At 41.2% G+C, this 15,252-nt stretch overlaps 1 protein-coding gene across 1 annotated transcript in view; it reads left to right on the top strand.

The window, feature by feature from the left end:
* Window positions 1-15,034, top strand: part of vil1 (villin 1) — a 91,394-nt gene extending 76,360 nt beyond the window's left edge. Inside the window, exons 16-20 of the mRNA XM_067254896.1 lie at window positions 4,232-4,376; window positions 4,536-4,724; window positions 4,930-4,998; window positions 5,245-5,388; window positions 14,184-15,034. Coding sequence (XP_067110997.1) covers window positions 4,232-4,376; window positions 4,536-4,724; window positions 4,930-4,998; window positions 5,245-5,388; window positions 14,184-14,297 — 661 coding nt within the window. The 3' untranslated portion in view covers window positions 14,298-15,034. The remainder of the gene's footprint in view (window positions 1-4,231; window positions 4,377-4,535; window positions 4,725-4,929; window positions 4,999-5,244; window positions 5,389-14,183) is intronic.
* The last annotated feature ends 218 nt before the right edge of the window (window positions 15,035-15,252 follow it).

Below are 15,252 nucleotides of genomic sequence, written 5' to 3'. Positions count from 1 at the left end.
TACTAGGCCTACAACTAGGATAACAGATAATAAACAGTGAACATTATGTCATATCACATAAGCATGTCACAGAATCAAACACTACTCCTATTTTCCAACTCCCAGAGCCGGTCTTGACCTCCCTGGGGGCCAAAGCAAATTTTCAAATTTCTTCTTACCTGACCCATGAGCCATGTAAACCATTTGCCATTGCCACACAGTCACACGTGACACCCCGGTGCTCCCACTACAATCCTCCCTCCTTTAAACAAAACGGTTAGCTTCATCTAAAATACAATTTATACTATGGTTTGGCTGAATACTTGATGGCTATTTTTTACTGAGGGATGTGCATCAATATATGCCCAGTAAATCAAAAGTCAAGGTCAATCCATTCCTTTCCATCTTGCATTAGTCCAGAGTTGTAACTGTCTTGTTTTAAAATGATGTGACTATGCACATATGTACCTATGAGGAGTGCCATCATGCCCATACATTGCCTGGACTGGTCCCCACAGAGGTTGCTGCTGGAAAGCGCAAATTTCATTTTGTGCACATGCATATGAACGCATGTTCAAGTGCGACACAGTTATCTTTTCCGAGCTGCAATTTATAAACACTTTTGCCGTTGCCGTTTAACAAACTTAATAAATAGTTGTATTTCACTCTCACTTTTGTCAGGCACAAAGTAAGCAAGACCAAACAAACCAAGAGATAAACTGCCCAGACAGGTTAGCAAGACAGACTAGCGAGAGATTCACCGAAACATTAATTTAACTTTACTGTTATTTACCAACATCAAACTTGGTCAGGAAAGAACTGTCATGGTGTTTTCTTTGTAGTTTTTTAGTAACCGGAAGGATAGTTCCCCTTCATACTCTCATCGAAGTTGTAAACATTGACACGAGGGGAAGGCGGGGCCCTTGCAATTTGCGGGGCCATACACAACTGGAGACTGGCCACTCCACAGAAACTGCCCTCCTGTCAGTCACCACTGCCCTCCAGTCTGCCAGAGCGGCTTCGAGGTCATCCGTCATCATTCTGTTGGACCTTTCTGCAGCATTTGATACAGTTAACCATCAGATCCTGCTCGCCAGACTTTTTGAGATGGGCATCACTAGCACTGCACTTCAGTGGATCTCATCCTACCTGTTAGGAAGATCCTACCAGGTCTCCTGGGGAGGCAAAGTGTCAGGCCCCCCCCCGCCAGCTCTCCACTGGTGTCCCACAGGGCACCGTCCTTGGACCCCTCCTCTTCTCCCTGTACACCACCTCACTCGGACCAATCATCACCTCCCATGGCTTCTCCTATCACTGCTACGCTGACGACATGCAGCTGTACCTATCGTTCCCCCCGACTGATCCGGGGATCTCAGCTAGGATCGAGGCCTGCCTCGCAGACATCTCCGCCTGGATGACTAAGCACCACCTCCAGCTGAACCTCGCCAAAACAGAACTTCTCATCATCCCGGCCAAACCTTCCATCTCCCACGATCTCTCAATCACCCTGGGATCTGCGACGGTGACCCCTTCATCCTCAGCCAGGAACCTCGGGGTTACCATGGATGACGAGCTCTCCCTTACAGCACACATTGCTGCAGTCTCCCGGTCGTGTAGATGTCCCCTCTACAACATCCGGATGATCAGGTGATACCTGTCTGAGAATTCCACCCAGCTGCTAGTCCAAGCACTTGTCCTCTCAAACTTGGACTACTGCAACTCGCTGCTCGCCGGTCTCCCAGCATGCGCAACCCGCCCTCTCCAGAGGATTCAGAACGCAGCGGCCCGCCTGGTCTTCAATCTACCCAGACGCTCCCATGTTACCCCGCTCCTCATCTCCCTCCACTGGCTTCCCATCACAGCCCATATCAGATTCAAGTCCCTGGTACTGACCTTCCGAGCGGTGAACGGGACTGCACCCGACTACATCAAGTCTCTCCTCCAGCCTTACACCCCCACCCGCCACCTACGGTCTTCTTCTGACAACCGTCTGGTGGTCCCACCGCTCAAGAGCGCCCGGTCCCAACACAAGTTTTTCTCCTGTCTGGCCCCCCAATGGTGGAATCAACTCCCCACCTCCATCAGAGACACTGACTGTCTCCCCACTTTCAAGAAAAGGCTCAAGACGCACTTGTTCCGGGAGTACAACGGTACTTAGGAATGATTTGCTGGACCTGATGTTAGTTTCCTCCAGGATCACAAATGACTCTTATTGAGAGACTTGTTGCTCTTGTTGGTTAGTTGTAACTGATTTAAAATTCTTGTACTCTGCGAAATATATTATTGTTGCTTGTTTTTTCTACAGGTACACTCTTGCACTTTTGAGGTTCATGTTGTTTAATTGTAACTTGTCTACATGCTCTTGTGGTTCTGGCCTTTGGCACTTATTTGGTTTTTCAGAATGTATGCTTCATGTTTTGTCTCCCAGCTATGTTTGGAGCTATCTCGTTATGATCAGTGACCTATGCACTTTTGTAAAGTCGCTTTGGATAAAAGCGTCTGCTAAATGAATAAATGTAAATGTAACCCAGCTCGCCTTATTCAACCCAGCAGTTTTTCATAATAGTTTTGGGAGAATGAGCGGCGGGCTGGCGCCCTGTTATATGAAGCTTAGCGCAAGTTCAGTCAGGCAAGACTGATCCCTGCACTCGGGCATACTCGATAATGTTTCACTACTTACTCCCCCCGCTAATAACGCTCTACTTTCCCTCTTTCCTATGTTGGGCTGTCATCTGGGTTTCAGTTTGATAAGCGCTCCCGTCTTTCAATTATTGCTGTGAAATGATCACATGATCCCGTGCCTTTAAATACGATTCTCTCCCTGTGTAGTTTGTCCATGCTATCGAGTGCGCGACCCTCCGTCTCCCCGTCGCCACCCGGTGCTTTATCGCTGTTCTTCGACTCTTCTACTTGGGTCATCGGCTACAACCACCGCCAACAGTGTCTGGACTCCGTGGGGGATTCTTCTTCGGATGTCGGGCAGGCGCCCTTTGATCAATAATCCCCCATGGGATCTATGCTCCAAACACTTACAGTACATTTATCGTTCTGTAATAAACATCACTTTACTCATCCCAGGTCTCTCCTGATTGAAATAGGGGGAATCTGGCGTGGTTACATTTTGGGACTTCAGTGATTGGCTTTGTGACCATAGAGGGGTAAACCAATAGGAGCAGAGCCCCTATAGGGTACAGCTCCACAACATAGAACTTTTTTGCAGCGGTTGGCATACAGCTATTACCATCACCTTCTGTTCCAGAAGTGGCGCACTCCATTCCACTCAGAGCTGGAGTTATCTCCATAACCATCATTCTCATGCACAGAAAGCAATTTGTCGTGTTGTATAAAACGCTTTCAGCCTCCATAGACCTACTATTAAGAAGAGCAAATATCAAAGCGGTTTGAATATGTCGTCCTGTTAATTTCTATGGTAAGTGCTCTGTGGCGCATTGAGGATCGAAAAACCAAGATATGCTCACTGCCACGTTGAACTTCCAGCTCGTCCAGTTTTGCTCAGTACAGTGCTGTGCCCAGGGCTTCATAATTGGTCAATGCCGTCTTTGAAGTGAGCAAATAAATGGGGTCCTAGTTTCCCAATTTTTTCCCCCAAAATCTGCAAATGTAGCATTCTTCTATGAAAAAGCTAGTATTTGGAGACCAAGTTTGAGAACAGAAAAAAAAATATATATACATAGTTTGAGATATTTTGACATGAATTAATAAAATTCCAAAGAGGTGCCAAAACGGAAATGCAATACCACCTAAATCCATCAGGGTCTTTGCTTCAAGCCGAGAAGTGAGGGGTTTACGCATGGAAGATCTGGTCCAATCAGCACACTAGTGGGTGTAACTTGGAGAGCCACGGGCATGGCCTTGCTTGAAAATCTTTTTGGCCCAAATTTGCTAATGAGACACGGCCAAAAGTGTCAACGCGCCAAATTGGAAAGGCGCCAGTTTTGAAGACACAAATCTGTTCTGCGCTTTTGAAAATCGGTTTGGAAGATACACTTGAAAATCTTTTGTACACTAATTTACCTTTATACAGTCATTTACAAAACTCATACCAATTCAATTCATACCAAAACAATCTAGATGGATAAATGGCACAACAGATTTGTTTTATTTGTGTTGAACTGTCCCTTTAAGAATCCCCTGTAGTTCAATTGTATTTACAGTACAATCAGCAACAGATGCATTTACCCAAAACGTTCATATTCTTAAAGTATCCTCAATGTTATTGTAATCCTCTAAGACTTCAGGAAGAGCACAGCAACATCACCCCACGTCTCTTTGAGTGCTCCAATCAAACGGGACGTTTTCTGGCAACAGAGATCACAAATTTCAACCAGACAGATCTCGATGAGGATGATATAATGCTGCTGGATATCTGGGATATGGTAAAAACAAAAAAATATTTGCATGTGTTAACTTACAACTCCAATTCCAACTGAATAATATGAATGTTCAATGAAAATTCCAAGTGCAGACTCCTTCTCTACCCTCCTCAGTGTCCTTCCTCTGTCTATGTTCTGTCTCTACTGTGTCTTCCATCACAGGTGTTTCTGTGGATTGGCAATGGAGCCAATAAAGAAGAGAAGGAAGCGGCCATCAGCACAGCACAGGAATATCTGCTCACCCATCCTGGGGGTCGGGATGTGGAAACCACCATTGTACTGGTCAAACAAGGCTTTGAGCCTCCCACATTTACAGGGTGGTTCAAAGCCTGGGACCCCTGCATGTGGAGTGTATGTACATGTACAGTAGTAATCATTTGTTTAACAGCTAGGTTAATCATATGATTTTAATGAACAGCACAGTGTAGTCTTTTTACTATTCATTGTCATTCATATTTTATTTATGCACTGTATGGGAAACTAAAATAGTACCTAAACTAAGTTAAGAGAATTGTTGAAATAACTGTCCATGTCAATATTGTGACTGTGACCAAAGGGGGGGAAGTCCTATGAAGAACTCAAGGCTGAGCTTGGGGATGCCACTGACTTAATCCAAATTACAGTGGTGAGTAGACTTATTCTTATTGCACCTCAACATTTCCTTAATCTTCCTTCATTGTCTCTGTACATAATGACAAGAAAATGACAGTAATCCTCCATTATTGCTACACTGTTCTTTGTCAGTATCAGCCAACTCTTACCCTTGATGTTTTTGTTAGAACCCACAAAAGCCTACAATTCCTCCCAATGGAGGAATTCAGTTTGGATTGGATTGAGTAGTTTGGTAATGGGTGTCTGTGTCTGGGTATAGGACAGGCCTACTTCCAACTCCACACAAACCTCTACAGAAGTGGGAGTTCTGTCTCCCACTGTTCTGTCCATCTTCCCTGCTGACAAGCTGGTCAACAGCCTGGCTGAGGACCTCCCAGATGGAGTGGATCCCACTAGAAAAGAGGTAATTTGATGATATCAAAATTGGATTACACTGTAGTTGACACAACGAAGAGTCGAAAGAGAGAAAGATGGGTTTAATTCATCCCCTAGGGGAAATTGCTTGGTTACAGCAATGTAATCAAACAATCACACACAAATTACAGTTATAAACAAATTATACACGGCATTGTATTCCAAAAATATATACACCAAGTATACACAGAATACCAGGTAGCATACAATGACCAATGATTAACAAGTGATCTTGTACAGATGAGTGTGTGTTATTGCAAATCAACAGATGTTCCTCATTTAATTTGAGGTTTCTGGCGTTGCGGAAAGATGCAACATGATGTGAGATGTTGTGTGATGGGTATATTATAAATGTTTGCTTACTTAAAATAACGATGACATTGCTTAAAACTAGAAAGTGTTACAAATAACAATTTATATTTCTCATCATCAATAACTTACCATCTACAAACTAATCATCAACGGTGCATGCACCCAACTACACTGAGTAGAATAGTTTTAGCTAGTTTTGTTAGCTAGCGTTAACGCCTGAGCAGCTCTTAATAGGTATAGCCTATTGCTCAAACCATGTCCAACTTATTCTCATTCACAGACCCAAAACCCCACAAATTAAAAAATATTATTAACTAGAGAGGGTACAATTTCTGGGGAAATTGTAGGGTGTGCTTACTTGCGTTGGTTGCAGAGGGGTACGTTCTTTAATGAAATTTTTACAACTGATATTTCTGTATATTTTATATACAAAATGCATAGCCTACTTATTATTTATAAAGATTACATAGATTTAGAAGCATATTTTGTTCTGCTCATTCACAACTCAAAATACTAAGAGTGAAGAGTAGAATGAAATAGTTGTCTTCTCATTTCCCCTGCAAGAGGGAATGGTGATCAGCAGCCTCATAGTTGAATCAAAACGAATACATGGCAGCAGGGCCGGAGGGCCTAAGACATTTTGAGGCCTGGGGCTAATTACCAGGGAGAGGCCCCTATGTCACCCCGACGCACATCATGACAGGCACACAAACCAACGCCAGGTGCACTGACACATCAGTGCTTTAAAGTCCACAGAGCCACTCTATAAATATGATCAGTTTAAACATGTGACTCACCATAATCACATCAGTGATATTAAAAGGCCCGTTTTTGTTTATTCTTAATGCAAACTCATCAATGAGCTCTTCAAAGTCCAGTTGGCACAGTATGTCATGCTCTATTGACTAGGCACCGAATCCAGGATTTGGTTTCGGCCGAATATTGGGCTTTTTGACGGGAGTCTGTTTCGGCTAAACCTTAAAAAAAAATTCCACCGAACCCGAACTCTACGCATGCACTACGCTGGTCGAAATAGTGGCGCCGCCGTTGATTACGGGAAGGTGTTTACGTAGGTGGTCCGTTCAATGCAGTAGGCTGAAAGAAAGTGAAAATGGAACTCGTGAGCAGAAAAAGTGTTGTATGCAGTGGCGATTTCTTTAAGACTGCCATAAAGTATATAAAACAAATATGGTCGAATATTTACTATTGTGTTAACATTTTAAATGCGTTAAGAACACGGTCATCTCGAAGACGAGTTCGTTCAGAATCAGCTACGTAGCAGGTCGACTGACTGATTTTCTCATACAGTCCAGTAGCGTCACAGTGCATTTCCCTGTCGAAGCCCAGCTTCGATGGACTTCAATGGGGCTGCTTTGAACAGTTTTTTTCAGTGCTTCGAAACTATACGGTCATTGGATAAATGCTGCGATTATGTCCCGCCCACGGACGCTCAGCATCTCTGGGGGTGAATGGAGGAGTGGGCTGGCCTGGACGCTGGGCTTCCGCGTAATGATTGGAGGGTCTGTCGAAAGACTGCATCTCCTTTTGATTGACAGCCATTTTGTACTATAAAAAGTCGCCGAAGCTATTCGAGCTCAGTCCTATTGCGGATTTTGGCCCCACTCTCATGCTTTCTTTGACCGGACATTTTCGCACATTATTTTTGTTTTCACTCTGAATGTTTCTAATGTTATGCGCGCTGCCGTTGACTCACTCGACATCGGGCAACCTGAGGCCCCCCTGGTCGCGAGGCCCAGGGCTGCAGCCCCTAAAGCCCATTGCCTTAATCCGGTCCTGCATGGTAGCGATCATTGCCAGTAACAACGCAAAATGCGATATAGCCCTGTGTGGAGAAGCTGCCCCGGTAATTTGTACTACTACAGTACAGTACTAGACTGTGTTCGTCTTGGTAGCGATTGCGTTGGTTGAATTCAATTTAACGTTCCGTTGTACGGTTTAGGCTGAAATTAATTATTTTCATGAACAAATGGACAAAGTTTAGGCTGTGGCAATGGAGTTCAGGTTAGTAGTCACAGTTCAGATAGTTTCACCAATTGAAAGACTTTTGATTTAAGTAAGGGTAGTACCGAACATCTTCTGTCGCCGTTTGACTTCCGACTGTAAACAGCTGTGGAGATGTTTTTGTTAGCTAGCTAGCTACTAGTGTCTCGCGTAGGCTACAGGCTGTAGCCTACAGCGTTGCAGTGAGCTACCGTGGTTTGAAACCACAGGTAATGATAATTTCACCCACAAATCGTTTACTTGTAATCTAATGTCATAATAAATCCTACAACGAAAATTTATTTGTGAGGAATGTTTATTTTAACGATTGAAAACAGATGCATCATAGACCGCTGTAGTACAGTATGTGTTGCCCGGGCAACAGAGGCTAATGTCATGATGCTAATGCTTCAGTGAAATAGTAGACTACTGTTTCCCAAAGTAGATGTACTTCCTTAATAATATCAGCTGATATTGTACATTACACATCACAATTGTGTGTCATATCACTAAGTAAAATGAGCAAATAGTTATCACCCAGGCCTCTGCTTGTGGCGTTTCTGCAGCTGCCTTGCAGTAAAGCAGTTAGCTAGCCAAGCTATCTCCCAGAAGTTAACAAGCTGCTAAACTAATGTTCTTGCTAGAGGTAGTCACGCGAGTTTTCGTGACGTTAGTGACATTAGTAGCTTCAGTGACTGTGGCTAGCAAGTTAGCCACCTTTCGCCACAAAAACGTAATTTCTACTTAAACCTTGCAACGGAACGTAAATAAAAATACAAGCAACTCAATCGCTACCAAGACGAAACTTTTGACATCTAGGTTGTCTATGTAGTCCAAATATTGACTGAGACTTAGGGGGGCAAAAAGAAATAAGTTTAATATATATGTGAGAGAACAAAGGTTGTGCCCTTGCCGAAGGCAAAGCACACCCAATAATGAGTCACCAATCATAATAATAAACATTTAGTCAGACAAAATGGTAAACAGTCACTCACTCATTCCTTCAATAACTCTTTCCACACCGTATGCTTCAATAGCGGATGCACTAGGAGGCTGTATGATAACTTCAGTGAATTTTGTTTAGTTAATGAAGTAATGCGATTAACAAAGGCATTCGCAATGAAATGAAACAAAGCACTTAACGCACCAGAGTTCGTAGAAAGGAAAATAGGGAAATTCTGTTACATTATTTAGAAGCAAATTCTCTTTTACAACCGATAATTAACTGCTTTCAAAGGGATTTCCTGGCTAGCTAACAAAATGACAATGTAAATTGGATATACTTTCAGAATAGATAAGTGAATTCTGTTACATAACTGTATGGGTTTACTGATGTCAAAACTGCCTGCACATTCAAATGTACATGCCAGCGCTGTATGGTGAATTAGGCCTACAATTATGACAAATGGCTCAACCATTGTGCATGTAATGACTTCTGTTATTAACTAAATGATGTTTGTGGTGGTAAGACAATTTAACAAAGAACCAACATAATACATTTTGATCAACGTAAGCAATTGGCAATTTGATTAGAGTAGATGATGTGGAGGTTAAACAATACTTTAGGATAATTTCAATTGTGATCTGAGAAAGGTAGGTACCAAAACCACTGAGAAAAACTGTCATCACCAGCTGCATCACGGGCACTGCACTATCTATCTATAATTCCAGACATCTGTGTGTGTCACCGACATAATTGTGCCCTATCTATAATTCCAGGAATCTGTGTGCCACCAATACAGGCACTATGCAATATCTATAGTTCAAGTAACCTTTATTTGTGTTTCACTGACATATTAAATCACCAACTGCATCATGGGCACTATGCACTAGTGTCTACAAAAGACAATCTCCCCTTGTTCTACAAAAGTGCAAAGAACCCTTAACACTAGGTGCCAAGCCAGTTTGACCTACTTAAAGCACGGTCTGGGGTCAAATGTCCCCTGAGGCTTCAGACAGGGACGTTGTTACTGACACATAATGGTCACTAGATGGCGCTTCTTGTACGGAACAAAGGCATGGTCTGAAAATGAACGTGCCTTTGTCAATCTGTCATTTATTTGTTAGTCTGTGATTATTTCATGAGAGCGTTTGTTGTCTAGCCCTTCAATCAATCAGCAAAATGTAATTTATTGGCTAAAGGATGTCAAACACGTTGCGGGTTAGATGGCAGCCCGACATTATCAACATTTTAGTTGGCTGACATTATAGCGTAGTGTCCCCAGTCAAAAGTATAAACACACAGGGACATCATAAACATTCAATGGTCTAATTAGATCTAGTAATACTGGTAAAACATGTAATGTTCTTCATTTATTGTCAGGACACGGTCCAAGTATTGCAAAAATTAGAGCCATGTTATTATTATTATTATGTTATAGAAATTCTAGGCTACAGGCTTACTTGATGTTAGCCTACATGTTGATGCTGAGCCTAATTTAACAACTTTCGGAATGACAAGACAGGCAGTGTAGCCTATAATAGGCAGTGGATAATACTGGTTGAGAATGTGTATTTTGGTTTTATGTAGGCTATTACTGTAACATTGGGTGTCCAGTTTCAAGGGTGGATGGCGGGTTACAAAAGGCATATAAAATGAAATTAGCATTTGATATAGCATTCCATTCTGATAGGCCTACTTACAGCTCAAGAATACATTTAATTTAGCTCATTGTTACATTTACGCAGTCTTTGTTCAAAATATGGGCATTCATTGCAGCCAGATTTAAGAGGTTTTAAAACGCTCATTTACTCATTTATACCTCTTGATATTTCTGAAATGTTATTTTATTGAGTGGGCTGTTGTTGATGTTAGGCAGTAATGAGAAAAGGGGGACTTTGATTGTGAAGGAGGAAATTGTGTGTGAAGGGAGTTGAGAAAAAGTGTGGCTTGCCGAATCAAGGAGACACTGTAGTCTGTCAGTGTCTCTAATTATTGGGTGTGCTTTGTCTTCGGCAAGGGCACAACCTTTGTTCTCTCACATATATATTATTATTCTTTTTGCCCCCCTAAAACTCAGTCAATATTTGGCCTACATAGACAACGTAGGTGTCAAAAGTTTCGTCTTGGTAGCGATTGATTTGCTTCTATTGGAATTTACGTTCCGTTGCATGGTTTGGGCTTAAGTTAAGTTTTTGTGGCGAAACGTGAAGCTAACGGTGGCTAATTTGCTAGCCACAGTCACTGACGTTACTAACGTCACTACGTCACTAACGTCACGAAAACACGCGTGACTACCTTTGGCAGAACATTCGTTTCGCATCTGTTAACTTGGGGGATAGCTAGGCTAACTATAGCTTTACTGCAAGGCAGCTGCAGAAACGCCACAAGAAAAGAGGCCAGGTAGATAACTATTTACTCATTTTACTTTGTGATATGACACACAATTGTGATGTGTAATGTACAATATAAGCTGATATTATTAAGGAAGTACATCTACTTTCGGAAACAGTAGTCTACTATTTCACTGAAATATTAGCATCATGACGTTAGCCTGTGTTGCCCGGGCAACACATACTACAGTGGTCTATGATGTATCTGTTTTCAATCGTTAAAATAAACATTCCTCACATATACATTTTCGTTGTAGGATTTATTCTGACATTAGTAAACGATTTGTTGGTGAAATTACCATTACTGTGGTTTCAAACCAGTGTAGCTCACTGCAACGCTGTAGCTTACGCGAGACACACTACAAAAACATCTAGCTACAGTACACAGCTGTTTAGGAAGTCAAACGGCGACAGAAAATGTTCGGCACTCCCCTTACTTAAATCAAAAGTCTATCTAACTACTAACCTGAACTTCATTGCCACAGCCTAAACGTTGTCAATCTGGTCATGAAAATAATTAATTTCAGCCTAAACCGTACAACGGAACGTTAAATCCAATTCAACCAACGCAATCGCTACCAAGAGGAACACAGCAGTAGTCTACTACTGTACCGTAGTAGTACAATTTACCGGGGCAGCTTCCCCACACAGGGCTATATCGCATTTTGCGTTGTTACTGACAATGATCGCTACCAGTGAGCTTTTTATGAATGAGCGATTTTCCACTAAATAAATGTCAAGCTTATTTACGTTTTGGGGGGCATATTTTCAGTTAGCAGATGGTACTGTTTGAATCGCGATTCCATCTTCTACTGCCGGGTAACGTCGTAGAATAATCTTCAAAGGGGTTGTTTGTTCATGAATGAATGCAATATGAGTAGGCTAAATGCCTGAAAATATCATGAGAAGGGAAAAACTTAAAATGACGTTTAAGTCATAGAGATTAGGTCAATTTTTACACCGGTCTGCCAAATGTATTCATTTTGATTCAACGATGAGGCTGCCTCTTGCAGGGGAAATGAGAAGACATCTATTTCATTCTACACTTCACTCGTATTTTCAGTTGTAAATGAGCAGCAAAAAAATCTATGTAATCTTAATAAATAATAAGTATGCATTTTTATATAAAATATACAGAAATATCAGTTGTAAAAATGTCATTCAAAAACGGACCCCTGTGCAACCGACGCAAGCAAGCACACCCTACAATTTCCCCAGAAATTGTACCCTCTCTAGTTATAAATTATAAGCCTTCAAGAACGATTGGTTACACTATTGTGAATCCAATGATCATAACATGAAGGCCCATGCCGTTTTATTAGGCCTACCTTATTAAATTCATAAATGGTTTGGCTACCATTTGCAAAATTATTGCAAACTATCAAGGCATATAATTGTATTTGTTTCGCTCATGTGTGAATATGCTAAATGCATTTATTTGTTATATTTATCCGCTTTACAAAACATATTTGCATGATGGCAAAATGCCCAATTAAACCAAAGCATGAGCTAAATAGGCTTACATGAGCTTTCCGCGGTGTGATTTTGACAATTTTAAAATACTGGGTGATAAAACAGACATACCGTATTTCTTCGATTAAACGCCGCCCTCAAATATACGCCACTCTCGAATAAACGCTACACCAAAAATGGACATTGTGGCTCAATTAAACACTGCACCAAAAAAATTGGAAAACAGTTATTTAATTGGTTACATTAAAACACAGTCTATCTATTTAGCTTTCATCAATCCCAAGTCCGCGTGCTACAGATCTGTTGCTGCTGGTGAGTGCTTTCTGCACAGCTTTCTGTTTGGAAGCTAAAGTGTAAGAATGTTTCGGCATGCTGCTAACCCTAATACAAATGACACGACAGGCTGCGTGATTCATTAGTCACAATGCCAGCAACTTGTACACTTGTACTCCCAACTAAACGCGCAACTTCAATGTTACACTAGGATTTGTGTTCTTTTTTTGTAAATCTACATTAATCTCACTGTTATCTTGCCGTTAATCTAGATTAATCTAGATTAAAATGGCTCATTTGAATTCCGCCGAAGTCATTGAGAATATGTGTGCTACCCAAATAATGACTAAAAGTAAGTCTTTGAGAACGGGTGGCGCATTAGACCAGGAGCTCATCTCCTGTTTCCAAAATGCATCACAAACTGCTTGAGAAAGCTGTTCTACTATGATAATTGGTGATGAAAATAAATTATGTTCAATAAGATGTACTTTTGTTTATTAACTGTTTATTAGATTAGTTAGCTTGGCTGATAGAGCTGTGCTGACGGGCTTGCCTCGGTTGCACTCAAACATCGTAGTTTGACAACGACTCTTCCCCTGCGCTACATCAGTGCTTGGCCCGGCATCTTCCGCATTAGCTAAGGGATGCTTTGCGTTTAGGTGGTATTTAAGACTGGAAGAACTCCTACAGTAAACGAATTCTGCATAGCACAAGGTGCAAACAACCTTAGTCTTGTCGAGGTTTCCATTGGGAAGCTTCTTTAAAAAAAAATTTTTCCCTGAAGCAAACCAGGAGGCTTCATAGCTGCATCCATGTTAGCACGTCACGTTTGATGTGATAATTTCATACACAAGGCATACACACAGGTTCGAAGACTCGTTCTTGCCCCCTACAGTGCAATTCGGCTAGGTATACATCCGCGCTAAAATATCAAGGTGAAAGTCATCATAGCTTGCGTAGTATAGACCCAGCTCCCAGCCCAACTTTGAGAATAGATTAAGAGCAATATTTTTTTTACCGCCCGATAAGAGTCTCACGTTAACACAGCGTGTTAACGCCGATAACGGCCCACCACTACTATCTTTACATTTACATTTAGTCATTTAGCAGATGCTTTTATCTAGAGCGACTTACAGTAAGTACAGGGACAATCCCCCGAGGCAAGTAGGGTGAAGTGCCTTGCCCAAGGACACAACGTCATTTGGCACGGCCAGGAATCGAACTGGCAACCTTCAGATTACTAGCCCGATTCCCTAACCACTCAGCCACCTGACTCCCTATCTTAAGTCCTTCCTGCCATTAAAATGTATTTTATTCAAGTATTAATTACGCTGGCAGGATAACTATACAACAACGCTGCTTGTGACACCTTCAATCCTACTTATTTTACAGGAGCACCTCTCAAATGAAGACTTTGCTCAGACTTTGGGTGTGTCCAGACCAGACTTCTATTCCATGCCGTTGTGGAAACAGCAGAATCTGAAGAAAGAACATGGTCTGTTTTAAGATGAGGAAATGTACACAATAGGTTTAATCCTGACCTGATGATATCAAATAGTCGATACCTGAAGAAAAAATTGAATGAAATTGAATTCCATTTAAATGTGTCTGTTAACCCTTTACATTTCTCAGGCAATTCAATTGTTGATGCTCTGCACTGTTCAAGGTTATCAGTTGATTCACACAACAGAGAAACTACTTTGTCAAAATAGATCCCATTGTGATCAGAGGCCCAATTATGCTCGTTCATTGCATGCTTAATCCGAGAATGTCTGGATCAGTGATAACTGAAAGATTGGCGTTCATTGTGTAAATTATATTGCTAATAAACTGTTGCTACATAATCTACAATTGAGTAATCAAACAATCTGCCACATAAGAATTTGCCCCATTAGACTTTACATAGACACTGTTATAAAAGTCACTTTTTTCCTGTAAAGAAACTTTTGTCAACAAAATTCCAGTAAGGTCTCATTTTTATAGATTAATGTTGGCTCTGTTCGTGTATTTATTTTTGAGGGCCTCAACTAGATTAAATAGGAAACTAAGTAGATGTCATGTATTTCACAATTTGTGTCAAGATCTAATACACCAGATTAAATGAGACTCAAATGAAAATAACTGTTATTTGGCTTTCTGTTGTTTGATCTCTTTGCATAGATTCATTAGTTAGATCTCTTTGCACAGATTAATATGTAAATTGAGTTATTTCAGTTGCCATACTAACTAGTCAATAAACAACATTTCCCCAATGTTTGTTTGTCATACCTTTTTTTGGTTAATTTGTCCCAAGATAGATTCAAGATGTTGAAGCTGATTTGTCAGGAAATCTTAATTCCTGACTATTTTATAGATTCTGAATAATTGTATTTTTTTTATCCAAAAGTATTCAGTGTTTGAAAAGCTTTGTTACAAAATGTTTAAGGAAACAGATTAACAGACATAAGGCAATCATTATAAG

Source organism: Osmerus mordax, chromosome 2, assembly GCF_038355195.1.
Source record: "Osmerus mordax isolate fOsmMor3 chromosome 2, fOsmMor3.pri, whole genome shotgun sequence".
Classification (NCBI taxonomy): Eukaryota; Metazoa; Chordata; class Actinopteri; order Osmeriformes; family Osmeridae; genus Osmerus; species Osmerus mordax.
Note: the sequence above shows the minus strand (reverse complement) of the source record. Positions and strands in the feature narration are given on the sequence as shown.